Source organism: Acomys minous (assembly GCF_964271855.1).
Source record: "Acomys minous genome assembly, chromosome: 16".
In the NCBI taxonomy this organism is placed as follows: Eukaryota; Metazoa; Chordata; class Mammalia; order Rodentia; family Muridae; genus Acomys; species Acomys minous.
In genome coordinates this window covers 44,396,645-44,417,784 of record NC_140498.1, presented here as the reverse complement: position 1 = coordinate 44,417,784, position 21,140 = coordinate 44,396,645, and the positions used below count along the sequence as shown (strand labels likewise).

Sequence of the window (21,140 nt, the reverse complement as noted above, 5' to 3'; positions counted from 1 at the left end):
TCTTCCGGGCATGAGAGCACGCAGATAGCCCCCACAACTTTTCACATCAACTTCAGATCATTTAAAAAAGGCACCCCCCTTTTTTTTGAGACATCAAAGTTATTGAATAATTTAATCTGCAAGTGTTTCCAGTCCGAGTTCTATATGGGAATACTGGCTTTTTAACCATTTCCTTGCCTTGGTGCTGTGGGAGCTGACGGGTGAGGAGGCACAAATCCCCATCTCCGAGAACTGGGAGTCTGGTTGGTTTGGCGTGACTTGCACGAAGGTAAAATTCCCCTTCATCGTATTCTTTCCTCTTTACTATTGTTCATGATCCACAAGAGTCTTCAGCCGAGCACAAAAATGAGAAGAAACAGGAGGAACGCAGACACCCATGAACACGCACAAACCCCCTGAGAGTCCTCACACTCTGGAACCAAAGCAACCAAAGTCTAACATACAAAACAACAACCAACTACCCCTCGAAGGGCCCCACCTTCTCTTCTGCATTCATTTTTATATTTATCAGGAAATCAGCACAAGATGGGAAATTAAAGTCTTAAAGGGGATATTTATTTCCATGGAAATTATTTTTAAGCAACTGTATTTACATCTTTACTACAAAATACACTTTGGCTATGATCTTTCTCCTTCTCTCACTTCTCACAAATTCTCCCCACCTCCATCCCACCCAAACTTGTGTTCTTTTACTTCCAAAGCATCTCCCCTAATGCCTTTCGTAATAATGTCAATATTAAACATGTAAAATTCAAAATAAAAGAGCTAAAAATGAAGCTGGTAATAATGATAGGCTTTTACTGTATTCTTATTTTATCATTATTAAGAGTGTGTGTGTCACACAGAGAGACAGAGACAGACTGAGATAGAGAGCACACATGTGGAGGTCAGAGGACAGCTTTCAGGAATCAGTTCTCCCATTGTATACGTGTGGGTCCCAGGAATTGAACTCAGGTCGGGAGACTTGGTGGCAAGCCCCTTTAGGCAATGTGATTTCTCAACCTCCCAATAACAAACCTTTGTTAGGTCACACGTCATCTTCTTACTCGGTAGACCACTTTTCACTTCTTAGCTCAAGCACCCCGTATATAAACCCTGAATCGATGCAGCTTAACAAGATGAACTCTTTCACAGGATATATTTAGTATTTACTTAGATGAGGAATGAATTTTTCCAATAGTAGTCTCTACTCTTAAGCAAAGACAATAACTGGGAGATCTCTCAAAAATATGGTAGTGAATGCCATATATCACATTTATTAGAAAACATACTGTGGCCATCACTTAGAGGTAGGCAACTGTTAAAATATACCTTTTTCTCTCACATGCCCTTTAATTTTGTATCATGCTCCTCCTGGAGAGAGAAACAAATCTCTAGAGCTCAAGTTGGGGGGGGGGGGAATAATAAGCGAGTCCTCTGGAAGAGTCTAGAGAAACACGATTGGCTTCTGTCATGCACCATGTTTGCTATAGTCAAACCTCCCCCTGAGTCGACGTTGACAGTCGTATCTACTACGTACAGGGAAAGACAGACTAAAATGGCCTCCTGAAGAAAAATGCAGGCAGGGAGCAGAGAATATAAAAGTTTGAATCCAGAGTTACAGTTGTAAAACTAAAGTCATAAGAGGCAAAGAATGCTTGTCAGCCAGGCAGCCATTAGGGCTTTCTGTGAGGCAAGGGCTTTTCCCAGAGTCAGAGCCAGGAGAAATGAAGAGTAAAGTTTGCCTGATCACTTCCCATAGGGTCAGGATGTAGGGGAGAGGCTTGTCTATCTGATGCTGAATAACTCTTGTATGTGAGTAAAGTGTTCTGGGGGCAAAAAGCAAATTAGATTTGGAGTCTCCCTTGTGTGCTAAACATTTATTATGACAATGTACAACAGAAGCAGCCTGAAAGACCTGGGGGGTGGGGAGTCAGTCGGGGGGGGGGGTTGGGTAAAGTAAATAAAGACAGATAAATGCAAAGAAATGTAGGGATGGACAAGTGAAGAGAAAGAAAGGAGGCCACGGAGGGAGAGGGGCACTCCCCCATCTCTTAGGTCTTGACACAAGCAATTCCTTCTTCTGCACCTCTGGAGTGTTCCAGCTCAGGTCAGGGGCTTGGGGAGAGACCAGAGAACCACAAGTGATGGTATCTCCCCACAGCCCAGTGGGAAACTGCCGCAGCTGATACAGATGACCGGCCTGGACACAGCCCTCCACACCCCCAATCACTGAGAACCCCCAACAACTCACCGCACCCCACAGATACTCTCGCCCTTTGAGCAAACGGCCATGTGGGTCAAAACGCAACACCTGGAAACCTTGGAGCCAAACCATTTACTCTGTAGCTACATAGGATGAGCCCACAGTTAGTTGCTTTGCTTCCCTCCCTCCCAGAACATGCTACATTCATGCCTGTAAGGCTAAAATGAAAACTGCGTAAACACTGAGTGAATTCTGAGCCATCTCATGACACCAGAAGTCACCCTCCACAGATGACAGCATCATTTTTACTTATGGGGTGCTGCTACAAAACTTTGGGTCCAGAATCCCAATCAGATCTCTCTGAAGTGGGAAACAGGAGCACAGCTCTCTCAGCAAAAGAAATAAAGAGAACCCTCAACCTCACCATCATCTGGAAGTTATGGCTTGGGGGGAGGGGGAAGGGCTAGAGCCTTCTTCGCAGGTGGTGTTTCTGTTCTAATGACTGATGTGTACAACACTGTGTGTACATGTTCCCTCATTGGCTCTCTCAGGAAAGACAGCTCTTCCATGAAATAGCACGGCTCGGGGCTTGTGTTTTTCAAGAGAAAGCATGCGTTCAATATTGTTCAAGGAATGCCTCTTCCTCCAGCATCTAGAAATCAGGAATGGTGTAAGAGCATGATGCCGGCGTGATGGGCAGGGTCGATCTGTCTCCAGCGACATGCAATGCCTCTGCACACGCACGCACAGGCGCGTGCCAACTTTCCGAACGCGCGGTCCATCTGCCCATTCATCCTCCCTTCACCCCAAACCTCTATCTCCTTTGCAAAGCACAATATATCGCTTTCTAAAAGAAACCAGCCCTCGCCTGCGTGTCTTCTAACACGAGTCCTCAATAAACGCTTATTCATCTCTGGGAATAAAGTTCAACAGAGCCTATGGCTATTACCAGGGGGAAGTTCCCTTCGAACTTCAGTTGGTAAAAGAGAATTGATTCACCCTCTGGTCCCCCAAAACAGTCTAAGCTCCCCAAGAATCCAGGTACCTCAGGGAGCCCAGGGCGAATTCCGGATCTTATCCCGCGGGACTCCGGAGCTGAACTTACCTACCCTGTGTAATTCACTCGCTGCACACACAACTGCGTACTGCCATTGCCTCTCAGGGCTCGCTGGGTTCCATCCACCGCCAGGTCCGGATTCTGATCCGCGGCCCCAGAGGTGCACACGCCCGCCCGCCACCTTCTCTGCGCTAACGTTGGACAGCGGCTGGCGGCGGCTCGCCTGCCACAGGCGGCCCCGAATGTCAATTCGCACACTCCTCCCCCTGCCGCCCGCCCCCGTCCCTGCGCGCCCTCCTCCCGAGCAGCCGTCCAGCGGGCTCTGGGATGCTAAGATGCTGGTGCCAGCGCTGCCTCCCCTCCCTCCCATCCAGTCCCTGGCTCCCCCTCCCACTGTGTCTCCGAGCCTCCCTCGCTCGCCTTACCTGAAGGGCATCTCCCACGACTGCAATTAGCTGCCAGGATTTCATCGCCCGCTGCAAAAGCGCCTCCTGCTCCCTCTCTTGCTAGCTTGCTTTGGGAGAAACGTGAGGCGGGAGAAGTGCCGGGGCAGCAGCAGCGAATGGTACCCACGTGCTAGCAATGTCAATGATTCCAGCTTTCTCTGCTGGGCTGGCCGCGCCTTCGCCAGGCTGAGCTGTTTTGCTCCAACCACCAGCAGGTGTTCAAGGCCCGAACAAGCGAGGAGGCCAGCGATCCAGCAGGCTGGCCGGCGCAAGGAGCAAGCGCTCGGTGCAGGGAGGTAATCAAAGCTCCAGGAGCACACAAAGACAAGCCCAAGGCGTGCAGCACCGACAAACGACGGACAGCCGAACTGGACTCCTGGTTTTTATTTTAATTTTTGCAGAGTCTAACAACTGAGGAAAGAACTGCATGGCACCGCCTTTTCCCGAGCATTTGGAAAGTGTAGAAACTGATGGCACAATCTCACCACGACCCCCCCCCCTTCTCCAGCACGTGTCTCTTCCCTTGTTCTTTCAAGCATTAAATATGTACCACATGACAGAATAGGGCACCTTGCACGGTCCCCAGAGTCCTCACTTGACAACCAATTTTAACTCAGGAGCAATGAGATGTCCAAGGCAGGATATCAGCGCGCCGGCAATTACTTACGCTACTCCCTGCATTATTCACAATGTCCATGGCCAGTATTTATGACTTCCAATCTGCGACTTCATGGAGGAATTCCGGGAGGCTGGGAGACCCCTTGCCCCACATCCACCACAGCTGATGGCCTGCCTCCATATCCCTCAAGAGGCAGATGTACTCCATTTAGGGGGTTGACTCCTTGGCATCTCAAATCTCAGAGCTCTTGCGCTAAATGAGAAAGCACTGAACTTTGCTCTTGCTTTGAAGGGCTGAATAGGTTTGGTGGAGGTTCAAAAAATCAGCTTTTGAAATGGATTTGCCTCCAGTAACATCAGCAGCCAGGCAATTGTCCTATTTCCTCTCCAAAGCCCTCACAGATCCCTACCCTACACTGTCTCTGGGTCTTTGTGTCTCTGGCTCTGTCACTCTTGTAGGAGAAAGTGAGAGAGGAAGATGGGGGAGGGAAGGAGAAAGTGGGAGAGAGAGGGAGAATGGAACATCCATGTTTCTAATTTTCCCCAGCTGACAAAGATTTTTCTCTGTAAGGACTAACCTTTCATTTGTTTGTGAAAGCAGGGCTTTTGAATGTAAAACAATTTGTTTTCCTATTTTCTCTTTCTCACTGTGGGAACTTTATGCTACACCCACTAGAATGCCCTGGCTTCTTTAAGTGTATATGAGTTGCATGTTATAATTCTACATATACAAAACCTGAGCATATCGTACTATATATGTTTGATTACCTGTATGAATGAGTGTACATGTTTCTCTCCTACCCTTGGTTGGGAGTGACCTGCTCACTGCCTTGCCAACGTTATCTTCTTTAATACTTGAGGACACAGCACACAATGAGTGGTGGTTTTCTATATTAGTAAGCAAATTTAAAACTTGATAAATCTCTGTAGTACTTATTTTCCCATTTATTGCAGCTCCATGCTGAGGCTATATTTCTAGGGTTTTTCTGGAACGTGCCAAGTTCTTACATAACCATCACCTGTCTCTGTCACTTCAGGGAGTAAATAACAAGGGATTTTCTCCTTCCCTTTGAAATGAGTTTTGATGTGGCATTAAGATAGTGTTTTCAGTTTGTTTGTGGGGTTAACGGGAGTTCTGTGTGCCTCCTGACATTCAAAGGAGTCCAAAGAAGAAATCAGGTAAAAAACAAAAAAAGTGGTTCCCAAGGATGACCTGGTACACAATAGACTCCACTCCCAAATTCCTTTCACATGGTTTGTGTTTCCTAGGCTGACCTGGAAGTCATTGAACTTGTGATCCTCTGACACCCAAGGTAGCAGTGCTTGGATTGTGGGCATTCTGGGTATATGTGGTTATGAGGCTGAAACCCACATCTTCATATGCTAGGCAAATGCCTTACCAACTGAGCCACACCTGCAGGCCCAAGGTTCACCCTCTAACCTGTATCACAGGTGGACGCCGTCCTCAAGAGAGTCAGGAGAAGAGGAGGAAAGGTGTTTAGACTTCAGCTTGCTGGTGCCCTGGGCAATTACCGGGATCCGTGGCTATAAAGTATTATCAACACAGCACAAACTCCATCCTCCCTGGGATAATTTGATTCACAAATCAGTTCACAAAAGCAAGGTTATCCGAAGTGAAATGTGGAACGTGGTGGCCGGTGGGGAGACAGCGAATCCTAATTACAGCCTCATTGTCCCTGTGTTCTCGGGCACATATGGCCATTTAATCACTGAGTGTGACAACCTTGGCAGATGTTGCCAGACCTGGTTATTGATATAAATTGCTATTCTCGTGTGGCTGTGGCACAGCAAAGAGTTAAAACAGTGTCCACGCTCATCCACAGGGACAGAGGGGTCTCCATGAACATCTGGAGCTACAAGACAAAATGATGCTGGGACAAGGTTGTTTCCTTACTCCTGCCCCACAAGAAAAGGAGGGAGAGGACAGATCTCCCTCCAAGAATGGAAGAAGAGCCACCTGAATGCACCTCACATGCACAGGGCGATTATTGGGGAAGCGTGCACACCCAACAGGCAGTGAGCAAGTTAACATTTAACGTGTCTCCTAAAAACATACTCAAAAGGTGTATTCTCCAGTATAATTTTTGCCATTCATAAGAGGAGGAACCACCACAAACTAGATACCGATTGGGACTTTTACAAATGGCTTATCCTAACCTGGAAGAGTACATAGTAGTAAAAACAAGACACATCATTTCTACATATGCTTTGCTACATAGAGAGCTGAGGGCACTGAAGAATGCCACCCTGACTAGTTTCATGCTATCTTGGCACAAGCTAGAGTTATCTAAAAAGAGGGGAATCTCAGGTAAGAAAACCTCCCCCCCACACACACACAAGATGCAGCTTTAGGAACTTTTCTTAATCAGTGACTGATGGGGAAGGAACAGTCCTTGTGGATGGTGTCACCCTGGGGCTGGTGGTCCTGGATTTTCTCTGAAAGCAGCCTGGGGAGCATCAGCTCCTACCTCCTGGTTCCTGCCTTCACTGCTTTTGATGGTGAACTATTATATGGAACTGTGACAAAAATAAACTCTCTCCTCCCAAGGTTGCTTTGGTCGTGGCGTTTCTTCACAGCAATAGCAACCTTAAGTAGGATAAGTGCTAATATACACTCCTTATGAGTAAATAACAACAACAACAACAACAATGATAATGAGATAACACTGCAAGTCAGGAACTGGACCTGGTTTCTGAAGTCTCTGTTTACAACTATTCTATAAGTGTGTATGTTCAAGATCTATATATCTATATCTATATCTATATCTATATCTATATCTATATCTATATCTATCTATATCTATATACATCTCCAAGGCTATTCAGAACATGTCTGATTCCCTCTCTCTCTCTCTCTCTCTCTCTCTCTCTCTCTCTCTCTCTGTGTGTGTGTGTGTGTGTGTGTGTGTGTCCCTGTCCACCTCCCAACTCTTTCTCCTTCTCTCTCCCTCCTTCTCTCTCTCCCTTTCTCCCTCATACATTATATATATGATGAGGAGGGAATACTCAATTAAATAAAACCAAAAACCAAGATTATGACTCAGTGACTCAGTGGTAGAGTGCTTGCCTATACAGCGAGGCCCTAAATTCAATCCTGTGGTACTGAGGTAGGAGGATAGGGGATTTTATATTGATTTAAAACTTTAAAATATGTATCATTGAAATATAAGTATCCTGGTGTATATCCATCATCTTAAAGTATAAGATTGAAGGCATTAATGTTTATGTACCACTTTCAGTGTAAGAGGTATATAGACAAGCATCTTTACAGTGTAGTTGAGCATGGTTACACACACCCATGATCCCAGCCTTCGTGAGTTCAAGGCTAGCCTGAACTATGCACCAATATTCTAAAAATGAAAAATAAATAAGCAAAAGAAGCGCATGCTCATGATAGGTAGACACTCAGCTGGATGACATCATCCAGGAGCAGATAGGTGAGTTATAAATGGGGTATTTACTACTTGTTTTTTTGTCTCAAACTCTGAAATAGAGATAAATAAAACAAGTGTGAGGACAAGTGCACGGTGGTGACTGTCGCCATCAATATGTGCTCTTCACCAGGACTGACTTTTCTCTCCTAATGTTAACAGAAGCTTTCTAAACAAGCCCGCTGCCTTTTGAGGGTGGAGAGATGCTCAATCTGCGAAGCTCTCGCTATGTAAGCATGAAGACCTGAGTCCCAGCCCTAACACTTAGGTCCATCCAATCATGGTGCGCCCTTGTAATCCTGGCCGGAGGGTGTGGAGACAAAGCTAGCCTTGTCTAATCTGAGAGTCCCAGGTCCTGTGAGAAACTGTATCCAAACCAAAAAAGGAAGGTGCATAGTGACTGAAGGTACCTAATGTTGACCTGGCCTCCACATGCGTGCATACCTACATGCATGTACACCTACACATGAAAGAAAGGAAGAAAGGGAGAAAGGGAGAAAGGAAGGAAAGAAAGAAGGAAGAAGGAAAGAAAGAAAGAAAAAAGAAAGAAAGAAAGAAAGAAAGAAAGAAGGAGAAAAACACAGTTTACTTTCTACTATTATTTTCTTAATTTCCAGCATTTAATTACTTTGTCTTAGGAAAAATTATGCTGTAAGCCTCAATGCACAAAATATTTTTATTGAAATCAGTCTTATCCTCTAAACAAAGGTGACAAAGATTATCCTCCCTCGGGGAAGCTATGGTGGTGCCCCACAGAAATGGGCCTCACCCTACCTAAGGAAATACAGCTACTTTAGTAGTTTAAAAATATCTACCACACAAAAACACAGAACAGCCCACATCTGGAAAAAAAAAACACCATACACTAAAATTATATAACTTCACCAGATGAAGCTCACTGGCCTAGTGCTGCTCTTTATCCTGGTACCTCCTAATCTCCTCAGGCTGAGAAGGGTGAGCTTTGTAAAGCAGGTGGCAGTGGGAGAGCACGCACTGACAGTGGGGCTTAATCCCACACGCCTACCTGGGAACTGTGATTCCTTATTGGTTGGTGGCAAATGATCACACTTACTAATAGACATATATGTGGATCGCCTGTGCCTATTTCCAAAGCTCTGCGTCCTTCGATGTGTAAGTCTCTGTACGAGTGTGTGCCACGTGTGTGCAAGTGCTGAGAGAGGCCAGAACGTTCGACCCTGGAGGCAGAGTTGGGTGGTTGTGAGCTGCTCAAACCAGAGCTCAGATCCTCTGAAGAAGGCCAATGGCTCGTAACTGCTGAGCCATTTCCCCAGCCATACCAGTGTGCGCTTAAAACGTCTCTATAGAATGGTTTGCGTTAAAACTATCAATAAAGGCCAGGGGAGGGGGCCGTCTCACAAAGCCAGTGCGGGCTACTCTCAAGCATGAAACAGAAATTGCACAGAGGGTCCTGCCTACCTCCTCAGCTCAGCACATGCAGACAGATCCTCATTCCTGCTGGAGTCGGGAGATGGCTCAATGCATAAAGTAGGCAGTACAGAAGCATGAAGTCTGAGTGACGTCACCCAACATCATGCAAAAAGATGGGCGAGGAGCGGCCCACCCATAAGCACAGTGCAGATGAGATGGAGACAAAGATTTGCCCAGGGTTCACTGGCCAGAGACACTAGCCATCAAACCTGTGGGCTCCATGTTGGGTGAGAGACCTTGTCTCAAAAAAAAAAAAAAAAAAAAAAAAGTGAAAGAAGGCTCATTGCTTTAGAGGGTTCCGGTTCCGGCAGAGGAACTGCATCCAGTCCCAGCATCCACACCAGGAGGCTCACATCCACCTTTAATTCCAGCTCCAGGGGCCTAACTCCTTCTTCTGGCCTCTAAGAGCACCTGCACTCACACGTGCACATGCGTGAATAAAAATAAAATAAATCCCTAAAAGTATTTAAAAGTAGACGACGCAAAGCGATTGATACACCTGCCCCTTCCTCCCACAGCGCGCCCACATTCTCCTGCTTACACAAGCACACACAGAACCACACAGGCACACAGGATAAGTGCAGAGCAGTAGCTAAAAGGCCAGTGAATGCCAATTATTTACTGTGGAATGTTTAGAAAATTCATAAAAACACAAGAGAAAGCCATGCATTGTTTTAACACCAAAGACAACAACAGGGAAGGTTTTACAGCAAACCCATCCACTTGACTGTATTTTCCATGCCATCAACACACAAATGGCGGTTCACCGGAAAAAGTGCCTATTATCTTCCGTACTTTGCAATAACATACCGTCGATGTTTGTAGCTGTATCAGAAATTAACAAGTTACAGCATCTGCGTTGCTATCCTACTTAACCAAGAAGCTGTTTCTTTTTATTCTACACTAAATAATGCTACAATGAACCTCTCTCTCTCCCGCTCTCCTCCCCCTCTCTCCCTTCTTCTCTCCCTCTCTCCCCTCTCCCTCTCTCTCTCCTCCTCTTCTCTTCCCCCCTCTCTCTCCCCATCCCTCCATCTCTCCTTCCCCCACCTCTCTCCCTCTCTTCCTCTCTCCCCTCGCCGCCCCCATCCCCCTAGCCCGCACTCTGGTGCCAGGAGCCTGTCTCTGTTCACATGTATAGGACAACCACCAGAAAGTACGACTGAGTCAACACAGGCTCTGTTTTTAGGATTTCGAACATAAAGAACTCAAATCCTGACGTGGTGAGATGGCTCAGCGTGTAAAGCACATGCCGTGCCAGTGTGAGGAGCTGAGTTCAAATCCCCAGGACTCAAGTAGTACTCCTATCACTTGTTGAGAGACCAGAACAGTGGAGAATGGAGACTCTCTAGACATTTGCAGGCTAGCTAGCCTAGAGTATTCTGTAGAGACAAGTGACCTGTCTCAAGCAAGCAAGGAATGCCATATTATCACACACACACACACACACACACACACACACACACACACACACACACTCGAATCTTAGAAGCTTACACGCCTCCAAACTCCTGGAAATGAATAAAAGAAAATCCATCTCACTCTGAGTGTTATTATTGCAAACCTTCCCTCTATGAATAACTATCTCTTGGCTGGGTCCCTGTTGTAAGTGAGATGAGCCAGAACCATAGGGGACCACGTTTGTGCCTTTCCATAATGTCACAATTTATTGAATAACAATGAAACCACAAGGTTTAACAGGTTTTAATGGTAGCAATTTTCCAGATAATCCTGCCTACCCTGGTAATCTGGCTGAGGGGAGTACAGCTTCCTTTATTTCAATCTTAATTGCTAATATTAACACTCGTTAAAGAGGCTGCAGTGGAGTTCGAGAGGTCTCAGAAGTGGCCGGAGGGAGAGCCTGTACTAACAAGATAACAAACTAGAGCGATGCTGGGAGGGAGCTGCTGATGGGCAGATGGAGTCAGGACTTGAGAGCAGAGCTGCAGAACTCATCGGAAAGAGAAACGCTTGACGTGAGGTCCTAAACCAGAAAACAGCAGGTTAGGTAGGGACCAGGCCCAATTGGGGAAATGAGAGGGTGGACAGGCAACCTGGAGCGGGCTACCTAACAACAGGAACCCAAGCCTGCCTGAAGTCCAAGACACAGCAGGGAAGTCTTCTGCTTCTCCATCCCTGACACCAGGCATCAGGCGCTAGGGTGGTATGGAGCCACGCCCCCTCAGCATCAGCTGTCCATCACCCTTTCCTCTATCTGAGGTGTCTGAGAAGTTCTTGGGCCTGGTTTCCTGATATGATTTCAATATGCCTGTGTCCTTCTACAGTCTCTCAATTCACCTCAATACATAATAGGGTTCCCAGAAATGATCAATTATCAGTCTGTGCTGGGTGGTGGTGCCTGGCAGATGGTGCCGTTTCTGGGTCCACCCAGGGCCTTCAATCATCTCCTTGCCTCAAAATGGATCCACCGACCTCTTGTAAAATGGAGTCTCCTCGGGCAAGGCACAATCTGAAACAAAGCAGGTTCAGAGGCTATGGCTTAGCGTGAAGGAGGGCACAGCCCGAGCTCACACCTGCCCTGCTTGCCTCCACACTGCAGCCCACTAAATTAGCATAGAGGAGCTCAAAGCCTTTGGAAAACAAAAGCAGTAAATGGGAAGCGATTTAAATCTAAGCTTATTTAACCTAAGTGGCTAGTGGCTGCCCATTTTGTTTTAATTGCCTTTTAAACTAAAATCAATGTTAAATTACCTGAACAACACAGGCTGCACAACCAGAGGAGAAAAGTTCTTTAGCCCACCTCCTCAAAGGCCCTTGGTGCCTGTCTGTCCGAGTGACAGGTGGAGCATCTCGCTGCCTTGTGCAGCGAGGCCTTTGAACCCTGGTGTCTGACTGAGAGGTTCTAAGAACAGACTGCCAGCCCGAGATGAGCTGCCCCTTGACATGGAGACAGACTCAGCGCGCAGAGGCTAATCTGGGTATCGGGAAGTGGACAGTAGCACCATTAGACCCGCAAAGTGCTTCCTGAAGATTCTTTCATCTTCTTGCATTTTCTCCCTTCCTCTCTCTTTGCTCCCTGGCTTCCTCCTCTTCCTTCCTCCTCACCCTTTGCCTTCCTTACATTCTGTTCTGTGACAACACAGCATGACCAAAGCAACCTGTGGAAAATAAAAGAGTGCATTTTCAGAGGGGAGGGAGGGAGGGAGGGAGAGAGAGAGAGAGAGAGAGAGAGAGACTGAGTGAGAGTCCATCTTGGGTGGCAGGCATAGCTAGAAGCTGAGCGATCACATCTCCAACCACACAGACAAAGCAAAGAGCGAACCGGAAGTGGGGTGAGGCTATGTGCCTTCAAAGCGTACCTCTAGGCATGCATTTCCTCTAGCAAGGTTCCACCCCGTTAAGTTCTAGAACCTCCATGCAACAGCATCAACCAGGGGCCTAAAGCTCAAATACATGGGGCTATGGGAGGAGTTGCTGATTCAAACCAACATGTTCTCCTCTTTCTTCCTCCTAATTTCCTTCTCTCCCTCCCTTCGTCTCTCCCTCCCTCCCTCCCTCCCTCCCTCCCTCCCTCCCTCCCTCCCTCCCTCTCTCCCACCTTTCCTCTCCCCCTCCCTCCCTCCCTTCCTTTCTTGCCCTCATTTCTTTCTCATTCCTCCTTCCCTCTCTTCCTTCTCTTCCCCTCCTTTTCCCTTCCTCTTTCTTCTCTTCCTTCAACAAGAAATTGGCTGTCTTAATAGACATTGAAGCCATTCTCTGAAGAGTGACCTCTGACCTGTAGTTTACACATTCAGCTCAGAAAGTCAGCCCCCCATTCCTTCTCAGAAACCATTCTGGGAAGCCAGGACAATATCAACAAGTCAGAGGAGAGAGAGAGAGAGAGAGAGAGAGAGAGAGAGAGAGAGAGAGAGAGAGAGATCTGGCCACTTTCTCCTGGTCTATAAAAGGCAGTAGGCAGCACACATCTCTGGAAGCTTCGGCTTGACTCCAGTCAGGACCCGTGAGTCACTGACAGCCCATTAATGTTTATTCCTATTCCCAATTTGCAAGGCAACAGAAATCACAACATTCCACTGGGTGCATACCTGCTCTTTCAGCCAGGAGCTGAATCCAGTCAGGATAGGGGTGAAAGGTCAAAGGCCTCCCTATCGGGAGAGAAGTAGACCTTCACTCAAGGAAGCGACAGAGGCTATTGGCCTTCCACCCCCCTGAGGCATCTGAGGTTTTCCATATTTGATTACCGTGAAGGGCCCCCACTGCTATGCCTGTCTTTGAATCTCTGCCAAAATATAAGCAGTGCTTCTTGGCTCCTCTGCCACAGCAAGCTCTGAATCCATCAGCATGCCTTGTTTACATTTAGTGCATTTGTGTCTATTCCCGGAGTTATTACCTATATTTGGTTCTGTCTTAACTAAACACAGATGGACAAACCGTGACCCAAATAGAACTCATGACAAAATAAATAAATAAATAAATAAATAAATAAATAAATAAGAGAGGCATTATAGATTTTTGTAGCTGTTGTGGGGAAACTAAATCATAGTAATATGGAGGAATAAATGCGGGCACACGCCTAAAGAGAAGATTCTGGAATTTCTTGGCAAGGGTGGAGGCAACACCTGTGTTAAGAATACAAGACTAATAGCCTGATTAATAACTTCTGTGGTTTCTGAGAATTGGGGTGTTGCAAGTCCAGAGACAAATTATTTTAGGCCATTTTTCATCACCTTAACAACCATTCATTGCCAACCTCTTAATCAGTCAACTGTGTCAGTCTTTGCAACTATCAGATAAAACCTTCAGGACTAGATAGACCTCTGGCTCCTGCCAACCCCAAGCTAACCCACAGCTCAGATTTCTACACTTTGCTGTAATTCACCTGTTTGATGTTTCCACTATATATTTTAAAAGCACCCTAGTTCATGACATTGTTTTGTGCCTTAACTACAATGACTTCATAAAATCACGGCCATGTTGGACCATGGGTGTTAGAAGCCCCCAGAATCAGCATACTCAGGCTTGGTCACTCATGCTTGGTTCTATAATAAAACAGCTCTCGTTCCCTTTGGTGTGAGAACGATTTTCACATCAGCAGGTTGTTAGTGTCTATTATTGCATAGATCTGTTTCACTGGAAACGGGCACATCCCATCTTTCCCACAGCCTGGCCACAGAAGGAAGGCAGGTGTGTGCTCTGCCAATCTAGAGAGTCTAGAAAGATGCATGGTCAAGAACGGCGAGAAAACAAAGTAGACACGCAGGTAGAGAGAGAGGTGTGGTGTGAGGTAAGGCCTGTGAGAGGAATGTTTCCCCAGGTATCATAAGGGTCCTGGGGCTCTGGGGGAGATGGGGAGGGGCGCCTCTGTGCTGACACTCACCTTCTGGTGTTTTTATAGGTTACACCACAACAGAGCAAAGTTGGGGTAGGTCACATGGAGCTTCTACCTACACCTCATGCATAATTCCTTTTACAGTTACTAACAGAATTCCCTACATAGGACATTAAACAGTTTGGAAAATAACAAGTCATTTAAAAAAATGTCCAGTCACCCTTTACCCAAGTGCCCTCTGCTGTAGGTGTAGGGAGCCTGTCATCACGTGGAAGATACAAAGGGATGCTATCCGACTCCTGGTTCCAATGACTTGGTTGGCTCTGAACTGTGCACAGAATAGGAGTGGACACGTCAAATGCTTCAGAGTGTCCTTTCCTGAGAGTTACAAAATGGAACAGTTGCCATGCGTGAAGGCTCTGAAGGAGCTCACCTCACCTCAGCCATGTCTGTGGCAGAGATGTCAATCACATCCCCTTTCCCCTGCAGGTTTCTTCGGAAGGCTGCTCCTCTTACAGCCCTCCCTCAGTCAGGCCATGCCCAGCCATCACATATATGGCTCAGCTGCATCCTCTCCCCAAGGTGTGGGATTTGGAGAGAGGCAGACTGTTGAGTGGGAATACCTAGACTTAGAAGACCTAAGGGATTCCACAATGGCATCCGTAGGCTGGGGGGAGATGATGTCATTGGCATTGTTGGTAAAAAAAAAAAAAAAGGCTTGTTCCACAGGCGTGCACACCTGAGTCTGATCCTCGAACCCCGTGTTGACAAGGCCAGCCATTGTGGTGCACTGACAGTCCCAGTGATGGGGAGGTGGAGACACATGAATTCCTGGGGCCCTCTGGCCCACTGGCCCAGACAAATTGGAGAGCTGCAAGTGAATTGAGAGTCTCTGTCTTAGATCACAAGGTGAAGAGAGATTGAGAAAGACATTTGAAGTTCACCTCAGGCCTCCACATGCCTACAAACACATGTGCATGTGCAACCTCTCACAAACACATACACAAATATAGGGATAGCCATATATACATATACATATATACATGTGTATATATATATGCTGTCTAGAGAGAGGGAGAGAGGGAGGGAGAGATGGACAGATTCAGACATTGTTTCCTTGACTGGACTCTACTAGTTTGAATGTGAAACGTCCCCCACAGGCTCACATATTTCAACACTTGGTCCCCTGCAGCCAGTGCTATGTAGAAGGGGGTCTCACTTGAGGAAGTGAGTCCCCAGCAGCCCAGCCTGGAGCTTTTATAGCCTGGTCCCACTTTCTCCCTTTTCTTTGCCTCCTGCTGCATCTATTGCCTCAGGCTTCTGCCACTGGTGCCTTTCCCATCAAGACTGACTGCCTCCTTTCCTAAGCTGGTAACCCCAACTAATCCTTCCTTCTGTATATTGCTTTTTCAGCTGTTTGCTCACAGCAGTGAAAAGGGGGCGCTGTATGCAGTCCTCCTTAGTTCCAGGGTCCTTCCCCAGCCTCTCATGCTCCTGAGCCAAGCCAACCTCCTGAGGTGCCCTGGTCACACCTGCTATACAACCACCACACACAATCGAGACAGCTCAGAACGTGGCCAGCTTACAGCTTACAAAAAGTGTCTCAGGTCCACATTTGCATGCAGAGCCATCTTCTGAGCACAAGGCTCAGTCTTTCAGGGTTTGGGGACCAGCCTGGAAGGTCCCCTGAGGACTAGTCTCAGGTATTTAGCACTAAGAGAATAAGGCCTTCTAGGCCTAAGGCTTGTCTCCCCCCTCCTCCCTCCTTCCCTCCCTCCTCCCTCCTTCCCTCCCTCCCTCCCTCCTTACTTCCCTCTTTCCCTTCTTCCTTCCTTTCTTCCTTCTTTCCTTTCTTTCAACTGAAAACTTGGAGATGTCTCCCAACAAGAGAACATAATACAAAAATGGCTGATGCATTCTTTTTCTTTTGACGCTGTATATGTGACGGCCTGCTGTAAGCTCACAACTCTCCTTAGGCTTAGGATTCTGAAGCTGATCCTCACAAGAAAATAACAAAGATGATTATAGCACAAACTAGTATCGTAATTACCTCAGTAAGAGGCAGAGAACGGCTTGACTGTGCTGAACATTCTGGGATAGTGAGAGCAACTTCTCAGGGAACTCAAATAGTCGGAAAGTGTGCGTTGTATTTTAAAGTATGCATAGGCATTTGTCCAACATTCTTCAGCATAGCCATTGTGGAAAGACATTCTAGGATGAGAAACAGTTTGTTCGAAGGCACAGAGGTGTGGCTGCATCAGCTGAGGACAGGGCGAGCTGGCTAACTGAGGAGCCTCAGGGACCCGCTTGTCTTAGCTTCCCTTGTGCTGAGATTACAAGCTCGCATCATCACGCCTTGCTTGCTTATATGGGTCCTAGGCTTTGAGTCTGTTTGTTTGTTTGGTCGGTTGGTTTTTTTGTTGTTGTTGTTTGGTTGGTTGGGGTTTTGACTTTTTGTTTGTTTTTTGTTTTTTGAGACAGGGTTTCTCTGTGTAGCCTTGGCTGACATGGACTAACTTTGTAGACCAGGCTGGCCTTGAACTCACAGAGATCCAACTCCCTTTGCATCCCAAGTGCTGGAATTAAAGGCATGTGCCACCATGCCCAGCTAGTCCTAGGGTTTTAATGCAGGTCCTAATGGTTGCTTGACAAGTCCTCTACCAACAGTTAGTCTTTCTTGCCAGCCCTAGTGCCTCATGTTAAGAGAACAAATCTGTTATCCTCCTGACTCGAGCAAGCATACTCACAGTGGGGATTAACCTTGGTGATACAGGAACATAATTGTGTCTTCCTTTCTTCCATTCAAGTTATCAATAAATCATTTTAACTTACCGTGTATTAAATAAATAATTTCAGAATCTAATCATCTATCTCTTCAGAAATGGCTTGAATGAAAATGAAGAAATTATTTTACCAATTATTATTTTTAAAATAACCTAGAAAATAGCAGTTCTCTCACCAAGACACTCAGGACAAATGGACTTTTGAGATTCCCAAGCATTCTAAGTGCTCTGCCAAGTAGGGGACCTAGAGATTCCATCCCATTCAACACCCCTCCCTCAAAACCCTCTGTGTCCCTGGGGTAGGGGTGATGCAATTAAACTTCCGTAATACTTTCTGGGTTTCCCAGCTATGAATGGTGCTCTTGGTAGAAGATGAACAAGAGAAATGTGACAAAGAAACCTGACTCTAAGGTGTTTGTTTGTTTGTTTGTTTTTGAATTATACATATGCATGTGCATCTGAGCTGGAGTGTGTGTGTGTGCATGAGTGCAGTTGCACATGAAGGCCAGACGAGGGCACTGGATCCCCAGGAAGTGGAATTACAGGCAGTTGACAGTTGAGATTAAACTCAGGTCCTCTGTAACAGTACACAGTCTTAACTATTGAGCCATCTCTCCAGTCCATAGGATATTTCCCCCTTTGATCCCTCGTTCTATTGAGGCATGTGTAACCTACAATCTGTGGGCCAAACGCATCCTGGGTTAGCTATGAATGTGGCCCAACACGGTTGAAGACCGTAGCATTGTGTCATCATCTCAAAATGTTAAACACCTGTTATAGACGAAATGAGACAGGCTGCACATCCAACCTGAGAGCTTTATAAAAAAGAAAAATACAAAGTTTCTTTGAGTGGCATTCTAATTTACTGTTTGCCATATTCTGTACTTAATTACTAATCACAGAAGACAATAGCAACATATTACCCGGAGAGGTCCTGCAGCAGAGACAGAAGAATGGAACAGCAGGGAAGCTAGGCTGGATGGCTCAGGGTCTCTCTTAAAACTTTATGTGCATCTGCTTTCAGTTACCTGTGTTTGTTATCTTTAGTTCTATTGTGTGTATGGGGGGGTGGGGAGGAAAGTGTAAGGGTTTTTTTTTTTCCTTTTTTTATGGGGGAGGGGGCAGGGATGTAAGCACTCATTATATTGATGAACTTCATCTTCGGCCCTTACCACCTGTTGATATAAAGCAGAATGCTTTTCTTCTCTCCCAAACCTGTGCTTTAGGAAACAAGTTCCCTCTTCCTGCAGTTAAGGACCCCTGTCCCAGCACAAAGGTCTCTTCAGGGCGCCCATGCTGCAGGCTGCAATGTGCAGCTCCTGTAAACTCAGCTTGCCCAGACAGACACATGTCTTTGACTGAGAGAGAGAGGGGGGGGGGGAGAGACAGATAGACAGACAGACAGACACACAGACAGACAGACAGACAGACAGACAGACTCAGCTTTCTCCAGGAATGAACCACCCAATAGTTCATCCAGCCAAGTGGTCAGCCCTAAATACACGGCTCAGGAAGGTGTACGCCTGCACCCCCAGGCATACGTGTCCATTTATGGACAACAATAAATAAAGGAGAAGGAGAAGTCTGGAATTAGGGAGAAATTAGGGGCAAGGGAGGAGTTGGAGAGGAGAGGAGCAGAGGTGAAAATGACACAAATGCAGAACTCATGCATGAAATTCTCAACAACAAAAGAAAAATTTTTTAAATGTGATGACTGCAATACACATAACATTGGGTGTTAGATGAAAGTGACCTGTTTTCTTGATGATGTTACTACAGTTTCCATGCATTAGTTCATTGAATCTATATTAATTTAATTACATTAGCATAATTAATGAATGCATTAATCCATTTAACTGTAGCGAGTTTTATATTAAATATAATTTGTATTAATAATTAAAATAAACTTCATTTAACCATAGTAAGGTCAATACGCCACAGGAATAATAACTCCCAGATAAGGACCTTGTGTTTCTTTGTATTCTTATTTTTTTTTTCTTCGCTTATTCTGTAGTCTGGTGGTTACATTCTAAGAATTACAGTGCAGAGAACAAAACGCCCCTGCACCAACTCTGTATCTAAAGTTTCCATGCCTTCTTCTTCCCCATCCTTTGTGAGACCCTGAGACATCTGTGGAGTTAGAGAAGAGGAGGAGAAAGAACACGTTCAATCATCAGAGACAGGGCCGCCACCAGCTCTCATGAAACACACTGAAGATTGAATTCTGGCTCTGAAAAGTTCCAAAAACTTCTGTGAGTTCTATAAATCCTTCTGAACATCTGTTTCCTCCCCTCTAGAAGGGGCTTAGTACCAACTAGTTCAGAAGTGGCTGAGAGGATTATGGAGCTAAGTAACATATGCCATTCGGGATAACGGCAGACACTTGGAAATGTTCGAAAACTGGCCAATGATTCCACAATGTACTTGAGAAGACAGTACCCAATGATGGCTCTGAAGTTTTTACCCTTTTTGGGTTAGGCTTAGGATTAGAGAGAAAGTTTAAAAAGACAGTGGCTCCCACAAAAGTATCTAGTTGCTACATCTCTCCATTATGTAATGGTGACTCCAACAAAAGTTTGGAAAGAGTCAGCAAACTTTCCTCTTCCTGTGATGGGCAGACGGGAAATGTTTTCAGCATTGCAGGTCACATGGTCTCACAACCGCTAGTCAACCCAGCCTCAGTGCAGAAGTAATAGCAGAAAACGCACACAGGTATACACAGTCATGTACCCAGAATGCACAGCATTGCTTCTACTGACGCCTCTCCATAGGACAACTATGGGCTGAGTGGACCCTCAGGCAGGAGAGTGGACTGTCATCTTACTCGTATGTGTACTTAGAATATGTACCCAAGCACCACAGGGGCACAGTCCAACTACTGCACTTTTCTAAGACAGAAACAGAAATGAAAGCCAGCTGGTGAGGATGACACGTAACGCACCGAGCTGTCTCAATTCCTTTCTGTGGTATCTTCAGCAAGAAGGTTTTTCCCACCATGCTCTGGAAGGCAACTGAGAGCATTGGCAACATCCTGTAATGTTTAGGAGTGGGGAGTCAGTGGGGCCTCTGGCTAAGAAATCCAGTGAAAATAACCCATATTCTGGCACTGGGCTTTTTATTTGCGAATACTTGAATTGTAAAACACACTGAATACACATTATAAGGGCAAATCCAGTTGGTACACACCTGCTGGAAGCTTCTGCCCTGCTGCTTAGCTTTCACAGCCCTGGGAGGTGCTAGGCACACCACTAGAGAAGAAAAGCAATCATTAGTCTAAGCCAGCTGTGAATCCTGCAAGCTACCCACAGGTCCCACCTATTGGTGCTGTAGTGGCGTAAATATCATGGAAGGAGCCAACCACTTTTTAATTGGAGTTAAGGCTTGCTCCACAAGCTGAAACCCATATCTATGTTTCAAAGCTCCGAACCTGAGGTTAAACAGGGCAACTACTACTCTTATGCTACCCAATAAACCCATTTTAAGACTGGCTTCTGATAGCTCAGTTATACTAATATGTTAGTGCTCTCAATCCTTATCAGAAAACCTTATTTTTGCAGCAGGTGATGATTAAGACACAGACCTGGTCAAGGAGCAAATAATGAGAACTGCAGAATGGCCAGCCTTCAAGCGGGCCATCTGTATCACACCTTCTCCTCCAAAGGCCCATGGATCATTGTGGAAGAGGAAGCAGAGAGAGCAGGAGACAAGGAGACTATAAGGAAACGGTGTTGTCTGGGCAGAGCAGGAGAGCTGCACATGAGAACGCAGAAGGGTGGAGACATCATGCCAAGACCTGTGCAATCTCGAACCAGGCAGCATTCAACCATGGAAAGGGGAGGTGGACGTGAAACTCTACCCAC

At 46.2% G+C, this 21,140-nt stretch overlaps 1 protein-coding gene across 29 annotated transcripts in view; it reads right to left on the bottom strand.

Annotated features, from left to right (window-relative positions):
• RBFOX1 (RNA binding fox-1 homolog 1) overlaps positions 1 to 21,140 on the bottom strand; it is a 2,117,065-nt gene that overhangs the window by 1,076,663 nt on the left and 1,019,262 nt on the right. The window contains exon 1 of one of the 29 annotated variants that reach the window (XM_084764423.1): positions 3,668 to 3,794. The exons of 23 other annotated variants lie outside the window; for them this stretch is intronic. In XM_084764423.1, the coding sequence (XP_084620549.1) occupies positions 3,668 to 3,712 (45 nt within the window). In that variant the 5' untranslated portion in view covers positions 3,713 to 3,794. Of the gene's footprint in view, positions 1 to 3,290; positions 3,484 to 3,667; positions 3,795 to 21,140 lie in introns of those variants that run through there. 5 more of the 29 variants (XM_084764437.1, XM_084764424.1, XM_084764436.1 and 2 more) reach the window with 5 other exon arrangements.